This window comes from Canis lupus, chromosome 6, assembly GCF_048164855.1.
Source record: "Canis lupus baileyi chromosome 6, mCanLup2.hap1, whole genome shotgun sequence".
NCBI classification, from domain to species: Eukaryota; Metazoa; Chordata; class Mammalia; order Carnivora; family Canidae; genus Canis; species Canis lupus.
Genome location: NC_132843.1, coordinates 50,723,841 through 50,742,084, shown reverse-complemented (window position 1 = coordinate 50,742,084; position 18,244 = coordinate 50,723,841). Strand labels below are relative to the sequence as shown.

General features: G+C 46.7%; 1 protein-coding gene, 1 long non-coding RNA gene and 2 other non-coding genes across 9 annotated transcripts in view; 2 read left to right on the top strand and 2 right to left on the bottom strand.

Annotated features, from left to right (window-relative positions):
• The first annotated feature begins 3,979 nt into the window (after positions 1-3,979).
• TRNAP-AGG (transfer RNA proline (anticodon AGG)) lies at positions 3,980-4,051 on the top strand. The gene has a single exon. It is a non-coding gene; the product is annotated as a tRNA-Pro (tRNA).
• Positions 4,052-4,691: 640 nt separating this feature from the next.
• Positions 4,692-4,763, bottom strand: TRNAP-CGG (transfer RNA proline (anticodon CGG)). Its single transcript has one exon. It is a non-coding gene; the product is annotated as a tRNA-Pro (tRNA).
• Positions 4,764-4,881: 118 nt separating this feature from the next.
• Positions 4,882-17,746, top strand: LOC140635596 (uncharacterized). Of its 2 annotated transcripts, none has more exons than XR_012032942.1 (4): positions 4,882-5,211; positions 8,120-8,251; positions 9,692-9,802; positions 10,461-11,336. It is a non-coding gene; the product is annotated as an uncharacterized lncRNA (long non-coding RNA). The 2 variants fall into 2 exon arrangements; XR_012032941.1 differs by lacking the exon at positions 10,461-11,336 and adding an exon at positions 16,396-17,746 and having other exon boundaries at positions 4,883-5,211.
• Positions 11,346-18,244, bottom strand: part of RCSD1 (RCSD domain containing 1) — a 94,116-nt gene continuing 87,217 nt past the window's right edge. For all 5 annotated transcript variants that reach the window (XM_072830460.1, XM_072830461.1, XM_072830463.1 and 2 more), the window contains one exon: positions 11,346-13,066. In XM_072830460.1, coding sequence (XP_072686561.1) covers positions 13,046-13,066 — 21 coding nt within the window. In that variant the 3' untranslated portion in view covers positions 11,346-13,045. The remainder of the gene's footprint in view (positions 13,067-18,244) is intronic.

Genomic DNA, 18,244 nt, shown 5'->3' with positions numbered 1-18,244 from the left:
TTCCACAACTGCCAGAATATGGACAGAATGAATTTCCCATCTACTCCCTACTGGGGGCTTTTCATTGGGTCCTCATTGCCCTTACATGAAGTTGGAGCAGCTTGAGTGGGACACATATCCCTGCAAGCTGCTTCTGTGAGCCCCTGCCTTATGCCCTTCACCCCACACTCCAGCCGCACAACCAAACCTGCCTTCAGTTTTAAGATTCTAATGCTGGGGCCCCCTGCGCCTACAGGGCTCTTTTCCCACTGCTTCCCCACGCTTTAGGCCTCCCTCTGCCCCTTGAAGGTCAACATTTATCTTCTCATCTTTCAGAATGTAACTGGAGGGTTGAATTCCCCTAGAAAGTTCCCCTGCAGTCTCTAATATCTCCCCACACTGCCATGTAGGCTTGACCACTCTCACCTGGTACACCTCTGTACTCATTTAGATTCCTAACAAATCATCTTTAGGCTTTAAATTGGGATTCATCTCTCAAGGTCTTTGCAACACAGTTGAGAATAATGTATGAGGTGATAAGTTCTTGATAAATGTTACTATTATATCAGCATTTGGTTGCTATTATCTATTCACTTGTCTGTCTCCCATGTAAAATGGGAGGGACTCCCTCCTCCTGAGGGACTCGAGAGGGACTTGCCATACAGTTTTCTGTTTTCCCAAGGCCTAAGATCGAGCCCGGCACTTAGGAATGCTCATCTGTTATTCTCACCCTTGCCCTCTCCTCTCAGATACACTGTCCTTATCACTGTCTCTGGAATGCTTCAGGTACACACATGTCTCTGGGGGCTTGCGCTGGCTCTCCCCTCTACCCATTTGGTTCTTCCAGATATGGCTTCTACATGATTCACACCTTCCTCCCCTTGCAGCTCTTGCTCCTGTGTTATCTTCGTGAAGAGGCCTATCCTCCCCACCCTGTTCAAATTGCAAACCCTCCCTATACAAATCACTTCATTATTTGTCTGTCTCCTCTCACTAAAATGTATGCTCCACCAGGGCAGGGACTGTTTCTGTTTTGTTCACAAGTATATTCAGCATGCACAAAGCAGATGCTCAATACATTTTTATTTTGGATGAAAAGATGAATTCATATTTATTAAATTAATCTAGAGAAGTTGCAAATTTAAAAACATCATGCAAGTTTGTAGTTCCTGATCCTGCTGCAGAGAGTAAATGGGAAAACAAACAAGCGAAAAACAAAAAAAACGCAAATCCTTTGGATTCCAATCATTATTATTAGCCCGAGATCCTCACTCAGCAAAAGTCCCTCTTCACAAACCTTTTCTTCCTCCTGGAAACTCCCCTTTTCCGGCTCATGCTGTCCAGATAATACAATCGGAATCAACTGGAGACTTCCAATGAGGTCAGAAGGGTCCTTTTAATGGACAGCTGCCTCTGAAAAGCAGCGGCTTCCCGAGAATTTTCCTCACAGCATCAATAATAAGAAAAAATTATGTGTCAGGGCCTCCTGATAGCAGTTTTCATCAACACAGGCCCATTGCCTCACAGACTTCCTTTCTCATGCAGTGCACAATAAATGCAGTAGCAAGGAGGGGTTTGCCTTGGGAACATCTCAGGGCTTAATGTCTTCTCTTAATAGAGATGAAGGGCACTCAGGAGCATAAGTGCTGGCAAATATATAAGGGCAGAATTTTCTAGAGCTGGAATTAATGGACAAAGTAGAAAGAGGGTGACAGGCACCAAAATTTCAAACAGATCTTTGTGATTGTGGCACAATTCTCTCCCCTACCCGCCTGTAATCTCACTGGCATTCCTTTCCTCCTTGTCTTCTAAAATCTGTGGCCGCAGGAATTGGAACGCTGTGATCTGTGGGTAGCAATTGCAAGAAGTTCCTGGAACACTGAGAATTTGACTATTAATGAATAAATATCAGACAGACTCAAAGATGAATTCCAGGCCACCATGAAAAAGTTTTCCTGAAGTTAAATCAATTTCAGTAACATTCTTTAAAAAAATTTTTTTTTTTAATTTACTTATTGAGAGAGAAGACAAGTGAGAGAGCACAAGGTGGGGAGAGGCAGAGGGAGAGGGAGAAACAAACCCCCCACTGAAGAGGGAGCCCTATTTGGGGCTAGATCCCAGGATGCTGGGACCGCGACCCTAGCAGAAGGCAGATCGCTGAACTGACTGAGCCACCCAGGAACCCCAATTTCATTAACATTTCTATTGACAGAATGGCTGAAGTCAGGAGAAAGGTTGCATTTTTGCCAGAAAATACTGAAAATTTGAAAATTAGAATTCTAGTGTCTCTGCTGTTTCCGGGCACCAAGTTGTGGGAACACGAATAATGGGGTCAGTAAAAGTAGATGTCACCAGGCTTCTTCATTCACTGTGAATGGGATAAAATGTTCTTTGAGTTCCTCTGTCTCCTTACATGCTGCAACTATCTGCGTACCACAGGAAGGATTTGCCCTGGAGAGGGTCACAGGCATTCCTTTACTGGCAGAGAGATGTTTCTCACCATGAGTTAGGCAATTGATATCCGGAGTTTTGTGAGCGGCAAATGAGATACTCTAATGGAGCCTGAAGAGTAATAGACAAACTATTTTTCAATCACTAGAGAGCAGTAGGAGAAAAAAAAAAAGCCCTAAAAATGATAATAGCTATAGTAAAGTCAAGAGGGAAAGGAGAGCATAGAGACCTCTTAGTAACTGTAGAAGGTAAGGTTTTCAGAAATACGAAGTGGTTACAATTATTTTAACTTACAAGTTATATTTCTTAGTTTCCTCATTCTCCTGAGAAATATAAACTTCTTGTGTCCAGGGCACATTTTTTCCAGTTCAGTTTTGATGAATAAAGTGAGCTGGCATCTAGAACTAATTAACATTTTAAAGGGTATTCTTTTCTCCTTGCCTTGAGCCCTAAGAAGAACTCAACACTCAAGTCAGGACGGTTTCAAATAAAACAGAAGGGTGGAGAATGTGAGAGCTCCAAAACTATAATTTGCTAGTGTCAAACCATAGGAGGGAAGTTGACAATTCAGTGACCGGTATATAGTGCTTCTGAAGTTTGTTTAATGAATGAGCAATCAGATGAATTAATAAACTGATATGAAGCAAAATAAGTAAGTAAGTCTATTTAGGATTAGCCACCCCTCTATTTGTTGATGCTGATCTGGTTAGTTGTTTTTGAGAGTTCACACTTAACTAACTGTCCAAGTACCAAAATTTGTAGTGTTAAGGAACTCGAAACTAATTGCAGTCATTTACTGAGGGCCAGCTTTATTAGCATAAACTTAAATATCAAGTATTTAAGAACGTAAAATACAGTAAACAAGCTGTGCAGTAAAGATATTGGGGCAATTGGACACCAATCATAATGAATTATACGTTTAGTTGCCAATTATACAGATTTCAGGATTCATGTTGGTGTCTTGTCCTCCAATAAATTATGATTAGAGGAAATAAGACCGCATGCCAATTATATATCACAAAAAAATTTAATATGTTAAAGGATCTTTCTCTGGGAGGGTTAGAATTTGGGATTCATCCAAGAGGAAAAGAGATTTTCCAGCTGAAGAGTTTGAGTAAAAACACAAAGATGGGAATTCACAGGCTGGAAAAGTGGGGCCTTGAGCACTAAGATAAAAAGTATAGACAAGAAGCAAAAAATTTTACTATTTTTGGGAAATGCAACGTCCAGAACTCAATAAGGGAGAGAGTCTGGAATTTACCTGCCACAGGGACATTAGCACAGACATCCTGCAATTTATTAGCCATGAATATAAACTGAATTAGGGCTGTTGAAATAAAGGGTAAATATATTACACTGGTAATGAGACAGTTATTTTTTTCTGTATCAGATTCGTAAAGGTAAAAAGTAAAAAAGAGAAAGAAAACATAAAGCCAATATAGAAGACAGAAATAAGTGGACATAAACACAATATATGAATAACCACTTGGGGGCGCCAGACTAAGTTGATCACCTTCCTTTAGCATGGCGGGGAGAACAGAGTCACGCCGGCTCGTTGGTCTAGGGGTATGATTCTCGCTTAGGGTGCGAGAGGTCCCGGGTTCAAATCCCGGACGAGCCCTCCTTTTTTTTTTCCCCTTGACGAATTAAAGATTTCTGAAAGAATTAATTTTTGAATACGTACTAAATATGTGTCCATGCAAAACACAAAGTTGAACTTTTGAGCACTGTACACCCAAATGCCATTAGAAGACAACGTGAAAACGTAGAAAGTTTGTGATACTCTGGAAATGCGGTCCCCACCACTGCTCGTTCCGGAGTCGCGCGCGTGTGCAAGGGACGCAGCGTTCCGTTCTCGGTCGCCCGCAGGTGTGGTTTACCTCCCGCCGCTTTCCGCGCACGTCCCGCCGCAGGCCGGGGCTGGGCGTCGGCAGGGCCCCGCGCGCCCCCGGCCCCGACCCCTGGGCGCCGGCACCCTGCCCACGTGCGGGGGGGGGGGGGGTGCGACGGGGCAGCACTCCGCACGAGGCTCCTCTCTGTCCCCAGCGCCTGTGCTTTAAGGGTACAGCGGTTCTCCTGCCCTGCTCTCTGCGGACAGAGGCCGAACGGTCCGAAATGATCCCATTTGGGTTGCTCGCTGTAAAATCAGGGGAATCAACATTCAAGCTCAAGGCACCACAGTGGTTGGCGTCATAGAAACCCTAAATGGGCTGTGTGGGGGCGAAAAAATAAGTTTAAGGTGTGGAGAGAAAGAAAAGCCTGGGCTCGTCCGGGATTTGAACCCGGGACCTCTCGCACCCGAAGCGAGAATCATACCCCTAGACCAACGAGCCACTCTCGGCAGAGCGGCTCCCGGCGCCTCCCTTCAGCGTCGCCCCGCCTCACGCCGCGCTCCTCGCCCGACCCGACCGGGGACCCTTCTCCCGCCGCCTGGACCGCGCACACAACCAGGCGTGGGCCCCGGAGCCCCTCTCGCCGCGCACTCCGGGGTGCGGGGCCGGTCGGAGTCGGACCAGCCCGCGCCGCGCCCGGGGCTCGCCGGTAGCGAGGGGCCCCGTCCGCCTGCGCTCAGCCCCGGGTGCGCGCCCTCGGCCGGGAGCCGCGGCTGAAGGCGGGTGGAGCGGGCGGGAAGAACCCCCGGACGAGGGGTGAGAGCGACCTTTCCCAACATTCGTTATGGGACCGTCCGCCCGGGTACGGAGCTCATTGGATATTCCTGACGTCGTACCCTAGGAGCTACCGGCCTCCCTTCGCGGAGGGAACGCAGGTCCCACACGTCAGGTAGCTCGCTTGGGGTCACGCGCGAGGAAGACTTCGGAAGGGGCGGCGAGTGGGGCGGGGGCGACCGGGGACCCCGCGGCTGCCGGAGCAGGGAGGGCCCCGGTGCGAGTGCCCCGCGCAGCGGCTGGAGGGGCCTCCCTCTGCGCCCCCGCCTCGCCCCGCCCCTCTGCTTAGCCCCGCCCCTCCGCCTAGCCCCGCCCCTCCGCCTAGCCCCGCCCCTCCTCTTAGCCCCGCCCCGCTCCCTCTGCTTCGCCCCGCCCCCTTGCTCCTGAGGCTCGCTGGCTCCTGGGGTCTCTGGCAGTGACGGAAGGGCAAGGTCGGGACCGAGCTCACGCCCTTGGCGGGAGGGGCGGAGGGCATACAAGGGAAAACACCTCAGATCAAAGAACAAAGCCTGAAAAACGAAATCCAGACTCGTAGAGATCCCGGAGCCCTGCTGCTCCCTGGAGTGGGAGGACGTGGCTGAGGGGGGGTCAATCCCTCTATTTGCTTTGGTTGCACGTCAAACTTTTAGAGACACCTTCTCCTTGTCTGAGACCACTTTTCTTCCTTCTACTGAACCAAAGTTTCTGAGCTAAATAGTGCTTTGAGCTCACCCTTTTGTAGTTTGAGAGACCAGGTTGGGGATGCAGTGGGTTCCGGGGTGGGCGTGGGGCGGGAGGAGCTCTCAGCACAGTCCTGAGCAACCTGCTTTGCCCTCTGCTTGAGACCACAGGCTCACCGCTGCCCACCCCCTCACTCGCCCTGACGCCCCCAGGGATGACAAGGCTGGAGGCTTCTCACCCCTGCCGGTGACACTCGCAGTGATGTTATTAAACTTCCCATGCCTGCTTTCTCCTCAAGTTGTTTGTGAGGACCATCCTGTCCCATCAAGACAGTACAACAGCACAGTATTCTTATTTTCCTGTAAGCTACATAAGTGCTGTCCAACATTTCAATCCATGCCTTAATATTTTAATTTTATTGAATGGATCTGGTGGCATCAATGCTTTGGAGAATGGTGGTAATGTTAAAAGTATGACTGAAGATAATTTTGACTTGGGTCAGATGTATGAGAGGAGGATGACGAAATTAGAGTAGGTGCATTAGGAGGTGATTAGAATAACTCTGGGATGATGTCAGGGTTCATGCCTTGAAACTGTAAATGGCTTTAACAATCACTCTAGTTCCTATTTTATACTGATGTTTGCATGCTACTGCATTCAGACTCAACCTAGACCTAAGTGGTGCAGACTTTGTTCTGACATGATATGGTTATTGGTCTTTTTGGAAGTGAGAATACAATTTAATCGCATGGGTCACCATTCAGAGAACCCTTCCTGCTGACTTGGCACACAAGACTAGACTCAGGGCTGTGTGCCGGGCCTCATTTGCTGCTCATGAAGTTAGGCACTAACTGACTTTCAGGCCACCCCAGTTGTCAGAACTGGCAGATTTGCTTCACCACCGCAAGCCATGTCCTGATCCAAACAGAAACTTGAATCTGATTGAAAATGTGTGTCTTTTTCCAGACTCCAGTTCAATGTCCTGTAATAGCTTCAGCTACTTTTTACTAAAAACATTTCTACGTGGTTTCCCTCAATGATTCTTTTTCTGAGGTCTGTCTCATGCCTTCCTCTGAATTTTGCAGCCCCTGAATCATCAGAAATGAATCTTTGGAGCAGCATCAGCCCTTTCTTTTTTCATTCAAAAGTTTTCTCTTGATTTAAATTTTGAGAGTGCCTGAAGTCCTAAGGTGATAGAAGTCCAAGGCCAAGATTGTGAAAAGAACCACTTCCTTTTTTTTTTTTTTTTTTTTTTTTAGATTTTATTTATTTATTCATGAGAGACAGAGAGAGAGGCAGAGACACAGGCAGAGGGAGAAGCAGGCTCCAAGCAGGGAGCCTGATGCTGAACTAGATCCCAGGACCCAGAGATCACGCCCTGAGCCGAAGGCAGATGCTCAACCACTGAGCCACCCAGGCATCCCAAGAACTACTTTCTGCTAGAACACCATTTCCATCAGGGGATCTTATTGTCCTTCTGTTTTATCCAGACTTGGTCTCGTTCTGGCTGTTATTGGCTACAAAGGACAAACGTGTGTAGTTTTCACGATCAGAAGCGTGATTATTTATGAAGACAGGCTCATGGTAGTTTGTTACAAAAAAGAAAGATGCACAAGTACATGTAGTGAGAGTTTAATTTTGTAACAAGCAAGAATTAAAACAAATATATATATACAGATTAAAAAACTAAAAAAAAAAAAAACCTAGAAAAAAATCCACAAAATTTTAATACCAGCTATTTCTAGGTAGTGGAATTATAAATATTTTTGTACTTAATTTTCTTTTCCTCCACAAATTTTGTAAAATAAAGATGTATTGCTTTTTTTATTTTATTGATGTATTGCTTTTTTTTTTATTTTATTTATTTATTATAGTCACACAGAGAGAGAGAGAGAAGCAGAGACATAGGCAGAGGGAGAAGCAGGCTCCATGCACCGGGAGCCCGACGTGGGATTCGATCCCAGGTCTCCAGGATCACGCCCCGGGCCAAAGGCAGGCGCCAAACCGCTGCGCCACCCAGGGATCCCTGATGTATTGCTTTTATAAGAAGAAAATCTAGGGATGCCTGGGTGGCTCAGTGGTTGGGCGTCTGCCTTTGGCTCAAGGCATGATTCTGAGTCTGGGGATTGAGTCCCACATCGGGCTCCCTGTGAGGAGCCTGCTTCTCCCTGTGCCTATATCTCTGCCTCTCTCTGTGTCTCTCCTGAATAAATAAATAAAATCTTAAATAAAGGAGAAGAAAAAATAAAGATAATTAACATCTTTAAATCACACTTTAAGAACCCTGTGTTTCTTTGTGCTTGGTAGAAGAAAAGAGACACAGAATCAGAGGCAATACAAAGCAGGCCCTTTTGCCTTTTCAGCCCAGCTGCTTCCAGAGGCCATCAGTAAAGCTGTAATGGTCACTCCTGAGGGGACAAGTACAGCCATGATGGGGAAGTGACTGCAGCATCCTGCACCTGTGGGTTCCTTCGACAGCCCAACTGTAGTGACTGGTATTGAAGTTCTTACTTTTTTTCTTTTTTCTTTTTTTTTTTTTTTTGAGTACCAACCATATATAATCATTCTAGAGTCTTGTTTTTGAATGCTGACTAAAGTGCAATCCAGTGCACTCATTCTCTTAAAAGGAAGTAGTTGAGAAGTGTGATAACTGACATTACAGGTTTGCCTAAATTCAAATAATTTTCTCAAATTTTTATGTAAAACTACACCCCGAAGGGCCAGCGTCATTATTCACAGAAATGTGCCAACGGGCACTCTTGCTCATTTCAACCCCTTCCTTCTGCATCCTGTTTCCCTCTTAGCACCTCCCTGGCAGTGCCAGGACCAGCGTGCTGTGGCTCCCATGGAGAAGCCCACAACTTTCCAGGATTAGAAGGAGTAAGAAGTCTTTATGCTCTAGTTTTTGAGGGAGATAGTTTTACCCTCATGGCTTTTCACTGAGAAGCATAAATCATACACATTGTCTCTTCCCCCTCCGTGGAGTCTCAAAGAACCACAGTTTCCTGCCCCATTTGACCACAGTGGAGCCTCTCCGGAATTCTCACAGCTCTCCTGGGATTTGAGGGCAGAGCTGGAATAAAACTCTTCTCAGCAACCATCCCCACTCTGGTCAGGACATCACTGGGCTGAGTGGGAGTCTAGTTACCCCCAAGCAAGGCTGGGAAATCAGAAAATGGTGTCTCCTGCCCTTTAGACTTCTATACTTTGCTCTTCTTTTTTCAATGCCTCTGGGAAGTATTTCAAGAATCAACTCAACCCAAGATGTGATGATCAGGAAAACTTAAAATATTGCTTCTCTCACGACATGCATTTTGATTGGGAAAGAAGACCGAAGCCAGTGGAAATAGTTGCTAATTATGACTTTTCAGGCATTTGGTTTCAGATGAGGGAGGTGTTAGGCAGTGATCAATATTGGAAATAATCTATTCCAGCTCTGAAATCAATTTAATCATTCATTACGTAACAAATATTTATGGAGCACCTATAATGCATGGGGCACTGTGCATAATGAAGAACGGTACAGACAATGAAAACATCAACTATACCCTCGTGGAGCTCCAGGTTAGCTCTGGACAAGCCCTGTATACATGAAATCATGAGACTGATATTCATGGGTGGCTTATGAAAACAAATTCTACTTTATTTGAGTAGCGCTTGCATCGTCTCTGTGCTCTTGGTATCTTCAGAAGTCACCTGATCATATATCAAATGGAAGCATTCTGTTCATACTATTTTTACCTTGTCCACAGAGCACAAGTTGATTAGAGGGGTTCAAACAAAATGTAATGTTTTAGTAAGCAATGGAATAGTAGTTTGGTGTGTCTGGGATTACCCTGTCGGACACATCTGTTAACAGTGTTTTGTTTTTTGCCTACCCAACATAGTTTCATTTGGTAACAGTACCCTATTTGACACCCATTGTTCCCATTCAGTCCTTGCAGATTGTACAGGATTGGCTTGCGGAGAGCCCTGCTCCGGAGGTCACATGACCCAGGCCTGGCCAATTGATCCCCGCAACTCCTTGGTCATAAGCACTGGTTCAGGTATGAACAGGTGATCCACACAGGGTGTACAGAAAGCCTTTGCAGGACTTTTTCCCAGTGGTTGGAAAAGAATAAGCTCTTTCCATTGGGTTTACAGGCTGTGAAGAGCTTGCTTGGGAATATGGCCAACACAAAGGAAAGCAGAGACTAAGAGCAAGGAGAGGTTTTTCAAATTGCTTGAGTGTTATATTTAGGTCTATTCATGGATTTTTAATTTATATTATTTAGTTTATAGGGAGAGAGAGAAAGATACTCATAGATAGATAGTTTTCTGTTTTTCATCAGCCAGGTCGAGTTGGGTTTCTTTCATCAGCAACTAAAGATCCTCATTCACTGTGTTAAACTGTTACACTCCCAAGAGTATCTGATCAAGAGAAGATGATGAATTGGTTGCTGTCCACTAATTTATCCCTTTATTGGACATATATTTATTGTGTGTCAGTTGACCGGTCACAGGCCCAAACAGGTATGGCAAACTGAGCTTTGTTCTGGGTGAGCTCAGTGTTCTGGTGAGGAGAGTGGATTCTGAAGTCCCTGGGCTTCCTGTGATCATCAGGCTACCTGGCTCTAAAGGCAGCTGAAGCAGTATAATAGGCACCTACTAAATACTGGCTTTTCCCTTCAAAGTACCCAGGTTTTTGTTTTTGTTTTTTCCTAGCTCCCTTTCTGGAGAAAGGAAAGATACAGTTTGAAATTCAAGCCGGATGACATAGATAAAGGAGGAATGACTCTGACTCTTCTCTTTAGCCTTGTAGCTGTGAAGGATCTGTGCTTTCTTTCAAGCCTATTAGGGAGGCCTAAATGAAAGGTCTTCCTGGCATGGTGATGACTTTGTGCTGCCTAAGACACAAATGGATTTCTTTGATTCCCAATCTTGAAATCCCAGATTTGCAAATGCAATGCATAATCGTGGTTGCTTCAGGAAAGGAGAGTGATAAACTGGACTGTAGCAGGAGCCAGAACAGTCCTGGCTCTTCATGAATTCCCTGCCAGGAGCCTCCATCACTCACAGCAACCCCTGGGAACAGGACCTCTGTTTTTTTCATAAAATAGACCCAATAGCGTGACTACTAGGGAACTGGGCAGATGGGAAACTCTTTTGACCCATTACACCTGCTCCATCAGCATCACATTTTTGGCATTTTCTATTGTTCTTTACCTATCTGCTACTGTAAGGTGTCGCGCCTCCAGACGAAAAGTAATTTTATTGGGGCACCTGGGTGGCTCAGTGGTTGAACATCTGCCTTTGGCTCGGGTGTGATCCTGGGATCAAGTCCTGCATCGGGCTCCTCGCAGGGAGCCTGCTTCTCCCTCTGCCTGTGTCTCTGCCTCTCTCTGTGTGTCTCTCATGAATAAATAAATGCTTTAAAAAAGTGATTTTATCTTCACATCTACATCCCATGCTTTCTGTTCCATTCCTTTTCAAGTAAAGTGGCAGATGTCCCCTATCTGTCACATACGCTCACAATCATGCACACATTCACTAAACTCTGGCCTGAATAAGTGTGTGTGTGTGTGTTTATAAACAACCCAAAGACAGATGTAAATAAAATCATGTATTGTTTAGGGGGGTACACATCTCCGTTGATAGATAGAGAGATGAAGGATAGATGTAGATGGATGGGTGGATGGATAGATAGATATGCATTATATAGACTTCAAAATAACTGAAACACACATATCTCCCAAATTCGGCTGAAACATAAAACTTAATAATACTGGGCTTGACTAAGTTACAGGTTTTAGAAGATGCGTGTATTTAAAAAGTTCTGAAGAAAAAAATATATCCCAAATATTAACACCATCCCGGACTTAGGAAAACCATAATGGGATGAGAACATGGAGGTACCAGCAGTGACATAAGGCCTTTTTGTCTGGGAGACTATTTTCTGAAGTCACGGTAGGAAGTGGTCTAACAGACCTCCAGAAAAACAACCGCTCCATCTGCCGCATCAGCACAATGAGACACTGCAATATTCAGATCTGGATAAGAACCAACCCTAAAGATTCAACATTCATTGGGATTAACATCATTGCATCAAGAGGGAAGAGGAAATGAGTCAAAGAATAGGTAGTCAGGCCCTGGTTCCTTGCAAAGCCCACTTCCCACACAGAACTTTAAAGTGGGAGGAGGGGAATGAGAATGGAGAGTGGGGGTTCTGGAGTGAGAAAACAGACTGAAGACCCAACCCCCTCCTCAGAGTTGAAAGGGAGCCTGGGCTTTGATTCAAGAGCAGCTTCCCAGGGAACCTAGGAAGGATGTTTTTTTGTTATGTACCTTTTAAAACACAAGGCTCTCAAGCACCTCCCAGGAAACCTCTTACTCTCTGCTCAAGGAATTCCTTCTGGAAGTGCAAATTTCACCCTTCCAGGATGAATCAGAGAGCAGGCATTGTTTAGGTATCCTTGCTCTGCTTTCAGGATGAGGACGTGCAGCATGCAGAGCCTTGACACCTTGACATCTGCTTCTGTGGGAGACTCACTCACTCCCTGCCTCCACCTCCTCCCTGGGAAGAGGGTGTGGGCTGAGCCTGTCACCTCCCCGTGTACCATGGACTACAAAACTCCTGAACAGGGAAAGCTCCTATTGCTGGAACAGATACATATTTGTTAATGTTGCAATAAGTATCTTTTCCAGTCCAATGTTTTAAAAATCGGCTGCCCAGTTCAAATTCGGACAAAGCTGAGAGGTTGTCTCAGGGTCTTGATACAATTTAAGGCCTTCTGTAACTTACGGGATTTATATTTTCAGCAACACTATTTTCTGTTTCTAGCCACCTGAAATTAGTTTTTACTTACATCTGAGAATCATAAAAACTTCAGAACATTAAAGAGGCTCTTGCTTTACACAAACAAAATTTGAGAAGCAAAATCAGAATCCAGTTCCGAGGTCAGCCACAGGGACAGGTGGTTGTGGGTAGGATCCAGGTTGACCAGTATTCCTGGGAGCTGTCACCACAGCAAACTGTTTTAAATAAGTTTTTTTTTTTTTTTTTAAACCAAGTCCATCAAGTGACACAAACTCAAGCTGATTAAAGGCTGCTGTTCTCTGACTGATCCTTGTTAGCAAGGGAATATTCTGTGTGGAGACCAGGAAACAACACAGTGGGTGTCTTCAGGCTGCCTCCATACCCTCCACGAATTCTGCTTTGGCGATGGCTTTGTTTGCTGCTACTCTTGTTGCTGCGCCTTCTAAAGTGATATCTCCAGCAGCCTTGTCACTAGGCACAAGTTCTTCACATTTTAGTGTCCTGGACAGGGGTCCTGTGAACACAGAAGGAAAAGAATGAGTTTGCAAGAGGGTGAGGGAATCCTGACACTCAGCAGATCTCCTTGGAGATGCCAGATCCAGCCAGGACTGTAACACTAGTAGAGGTGATGGTAATAATAATGATGTAGCTTTTCACATGCATCAACTCATTTATTCCTCACAAAAGCAAGATGAGTTAGGTACTTCTATTAGCTCTGTTCTGCAAGTGGGGCAATTAAAGCACAGAAAGGTCAATGACTTTCCCCATCTAGGTAGTAAGGGAGTTGGGATTTAAAACCAGGGACCAGAGATTGAGCTTGAGCCAATCAACTGGTAGATGGCATTGCCCATTCCTTGCTGCCTGGCTTCCAAGGTCCTCCGTGCCCTAGCTTCTTACCTACTGATTCATTCCCACTCAATTTCATCTTCCTGTTCTGCTGCTCGAGAATCTTTAGTAGCATGAAAGTGGAAAAAGAACACAAATAATCAAAAAAAGAAGATGGGTACTTTAGTAAAAGGACAGAAAAAGAGCTATTTATTCAACATTCATCCCTTGAATGGCGTTTAGCCCTTCTGGGCTGAGGCTGCACTAGGCCCATGAGTTCCCTGGTTGGGAAACAGGGACCTTTAGCAATGTACCCACAGCATCAGGTGGCATGTACTGTGGGCCACCCAACCGCACTATACTGAAGGTGAGGAGGTACATGAGCCACTGTGGATGTTTCTCATTGGGGCAGTTGGGGAAGGCCTGTGGAGGACAGAGATGGGGTGAGACCATTTCCAGGCAGCAGTGAGTGTGATCTTGCTTGGGGGTGCAGGCATTTCTGGTGGAGGGGATGGTGGGATGGTGGGAAGATGTGTTGCCTCTTGTGAAACGATGGGTGTTGGCTGGAGTCTTGAGCCCCATGATGGGGGAGAAGGAGAGGGTGGGGGAAGTTCTGCATGGGGAGGAGGGTGAACTCGATTTTCCACTTGATATTTTTCTTTTCGACTTGATCTTAACAAAAAGGCCAAGAAGCCATGAACTCAATTTTCCAAAGAGTAGTGTCAAAGGGGTAGGAAAGCACACACTGAGATGTCATTTTCTGGAAGATGAATTTGGTGTTATGTATAGGGTGGGTCTGGAGACCAGGAATTCCATTAGGAGTGAGTCATGATTATAGAGATACCATGGGAGGGGGTCACAGCAGGGGAGACAGTACAGGAGGGAGAGTGAAAGGCTCTACCTGGGAACAACACTGAGACCTGGGGGCTGAGGAGGCAGGGAAGTAGAAGAAATAGGAGCATCTCATTAGCAGAGATGGGTAAGGATAACAAAGGAATGTGGGGTTTCAGGTGAATACAAGTAAAGAAACAGAGCAAGTGGGACGAGTTTGATTTTGAATTTGTGGGACTGGCAGGCATCCAAGTGCAGAGGGCCATTGGTGTGTGGCCAGGACTAGGGCCAGGCAGGTGCTAAGCAGTCAGGAGTGATCCAGTGGCTGACGCTGAGGTGCAACTTTAGGAATCATTTACAAAACCTGATGGCTGGAGTGTGGCAGTGGGGGCCAGGCGAGACTGCCATGGTCAGAGTGTGGCAGCAATTCTTTAGGGGGCAGGGAGGGAGGGAAGTTGCCTGGACAGTCGCAAGATGGAAACTACGGGTGGCAGGTAGCTTCAGGGGTGGGATGCCAATGTCAGCCCCTCACAAAGGCGAGGATGCTCAGTCTTTGGTAGCAGGGAAGCACTTGTGAGCCTCAAAACATAGTGAAGAGCGCATCGCAAGGAGAAACAAAGGGAGACAGTGATGGGTGTGGGGGGAGGGGCAGACTTGGGGGATTTTCCTTCCCTCCTGGAGAGGACTGAGCAAGGTCTGTAGGCAGAAGGGTGTGAGCCAGTGAGGAGCTGGAACATGGAAGAGTGCATGTTGGATGGGAAATCCTTAGTGTAATCTCGCACTCAAAATACACAGACAACTTCCGTAAATGTTCTGTAAAAATGTCCAGAAAATGGTAGTTGGGGGAAGCCAGATCACAGTAGATGGGGGTTTGTCCTGTCAAGAAGGGACCTGTCCTCGGGTTCATACTTTGAGAGGATGAGGCTGGTGGCACCCTGGCTGCTCTTCCTTTCAGTCACATAGGAGATGAAGTCATTTGCAGAGCAGGAGGGGATGAAGGAGGAGGAACTGAGGAACGTGGGTGAAAACAGGTGATAGATGTGCAGGGAAAGGGTGCCCAGGCAGCAGGGAAGATGGATGTGGCTCAGCCCCGTTGGTAAGAGTTCATAATCAGCTCATCCAGGCAGCATGGCTTTGTGAATTTCATGGCTTTGTGAACCTTAGCAGAGAAGGTGGAGGGAGAGGGGCTTAGCTCGGTGGATTAATACAGAAAGACACGGTAGGTCACGGCTAAGAGGGCCATGAAGGTGCAGGACAGCACTGCAGTGGCAGCCACAGACCAGGTCCCCGCCACCCCTCCCGCAGGCTCGAGACAGCCCAGAGCTAGAGGGGTGCTGAAGACGGAAAGCAGGGGAGTGTGGTCCCAAGAGAAGTGAGAACAGAAGGTCCAGAACTGAGGTGCAGGGACCTGCCCAGGTAACCAGCAGGGGGAAGTAAATGGAGTGACAAAGGCAGAAGGAGACTCAAGAGAAGGTGGTATCTCATCAGCTGTGGGAGAAAGGGATTTCTTTTTCTTTTTAAAAATTTTTTAAAAAAAGATTTTATTTATTTATTCATGAGAGACACTCACAGAGAGAGAGAGAGAGAGAGAGAGGCAGAGACACAAGCAGGCTCCATGCAGGGAACCCAATATGGGACTCGATCCTGGGTCTCCAGGATCACGCCCTGGACTGAAGGCAGCACTAAACCTCTGAGCCAACCGGGCTGCCCTCTTTTTTTTTCAATTAAAATTTTTTTTTAATTTTTATTTATTTATGATAGTCACAGAGAGAGAGAGAGAGAGAGAGAGAGAGGCAGAGACTTAGGCAGAGGGAGAAGCAGGCTCCATGCACCGGGAGCCCGACATGGGATTCGATCCTGGGTCTCCAGGATCGCGCCCTGGGCTAAAGGCAGGCGCTAAACCGCTGTGCCACCCAGGGATCCCTTCAATTAAATTTTTAAAAAAAGTTTTTATATTTTTTAAGTTGCTACTTTTTTTTTTTTTTTGAAGATTTTATTTATTTATTCATGAGAGACACAGAGACAGAAACTGAGGCAGAGGGAGAAGTAGGTTCCCTGCAGGGAGCCCAGTGCGGGACTTGATCCCAGGACCTTGGGATAACAACCTGAGCCAAAAGCAGATGCTCAACCACTGAGCCACCCAGGGGTCCCTTACTGAATCAGCCTTTCAACTTTTTAAACCCTCAGGGCCAGAAGATGCCACCAATGAGATGGGAAGTTCTCCTGGCAAGACAGGCAGCTCCTAGCCTGAAAATAAGATGTAGCTACTGGTAGGTGACGATGTGGACTCAGTGGCTTCATCCTTGAAAAAAGTGAGGATTTGAGGCATGCGTTTGCCTTCTGGACATCTGGTGGAGATCTCCAGGCTGATGGGATTAGATCACTCATTTAGGATGGATGGCATTGAAGAAACGTGAAGCATCTTTGCCCAGCAGCCCAACCAGAAGAGACTCATACCTCAAGAGTCTTTGGGACTCCTACTTTCTTCTCCCCAGTCTAGTTTAAGTGGAAGTAATGTGAGGGTGCTCAGCGAGCTCCCCTAAACACATCAGCCCTTCTTATACCTCTAGTTGTATCATTAGAGATTATTTCCTGTGGGTCAAGAAATTTTCTCTCTTCTATTAAAAATGCATTCATTCACTCAACAAATATATATTTGTTGAACAACAATACTCCAAGTTCAGTGATAGGTGTTGGGGATTCAGTGAGGGAAAAAGCGTAGAGAGAGATGATAAAATAAAATATATAAGAGCATGTCAAATAGTGATATGTACCATGATGGCAGAGTAGAATGGTGCAGGAGAGGAATCAAGTCGTCAACACAGGCCCAAGGGACATCTGAAGGATGTGTAGGAAGTGGCCACGTGAAGATCAGGAGAAGTGTCCCAGGTGGGGGACAGCAGGACAGAGCTCTGTGCAAGGACTGATTTTGGTATATTTGAAGAACAAAATAACCACAGGCACGGTTAAAGCACAGTGAGGGGAGGGAGGGGTCAGGGACAAGTGGGCAGCAGCCTCTCATTCTGGGCCTCGTGAAGCATTTGGATTTTATTTGGAGTACACGGGGAAGCAGTGGGACAGGGGCTGGGGAGGCACAGTGGGTTGAATACCCCCAAAAGATTTGTCAGTCTTAACCCCCAGGACCTGTGAATGTGGCCTTACTTGGAGCTGGGATCTTTGCAAATGTCAAGATCTCAAGATGAGATGATTCTGGATTTGGAGTGGGTCCTACATCCAGTGACTGGTATCCTCATGAGAGAAAGGGGGTGGATTTTGAGACACACAGAGCCAGGGAAAGACCATATGGAGACAGAGGCAGAGATCACAGTGCTGTGTCTACAACCCAGGGAAGGCCAATGTTTGCCCACAACCACCAGAAGCCGGAAGAGGCCAGGAAGGATTCCAGAGGTTGCCAGCAGTCATCAGAAGCTTGGGGATGGACATGGGACAGATTTCCCTGGGACCCTCCAGAGTGAACCCACCCTACTAACACCTTGATTTTGGAGTTCTGACCTCCAGAATTGTGAGAAAATACATTTCTATGGTTTTAAGCCACCGAGTCTGTGGTAATTTGTTCTGGCAGCCCTCGCAAGCTAACATAGGAGGTGAATAACTAGCAATCTGTAGATGATCTAAACAGACACCCACACTCACTGTGTCTCCCTTGCTTGTGCTCTGGGCTCCCCCCAGAGGACGCCCTGGCTCCTGCCACACTCAGCCCTCTAGCATGCCTAAGGAGCTGCAGGTCTCCCCTGCTGGCCGGGTTGATGGCAAGGTGCCCCCTCCATCTCTGAGCTGAGTACAGGGCCCTGCCTCCCGGGCCTTCAGGAGCGCCAGATACCCACATGCACCCAGAGTACCCCAGGACGCCGAGTGCATGGGAAGGCCAGCACAGGGATGGTCTGTCTGTCCCTCACTGTCCACAGCGGCCTGTCTCAAGCCAGGGCCTTTGTGCCTGCACACCAGAGCCAATTTGTGAGGAAGGATGGGCATGCACATGCCACCCCAGCCCTGCCTGCCTCAGCTGACCGTGGAG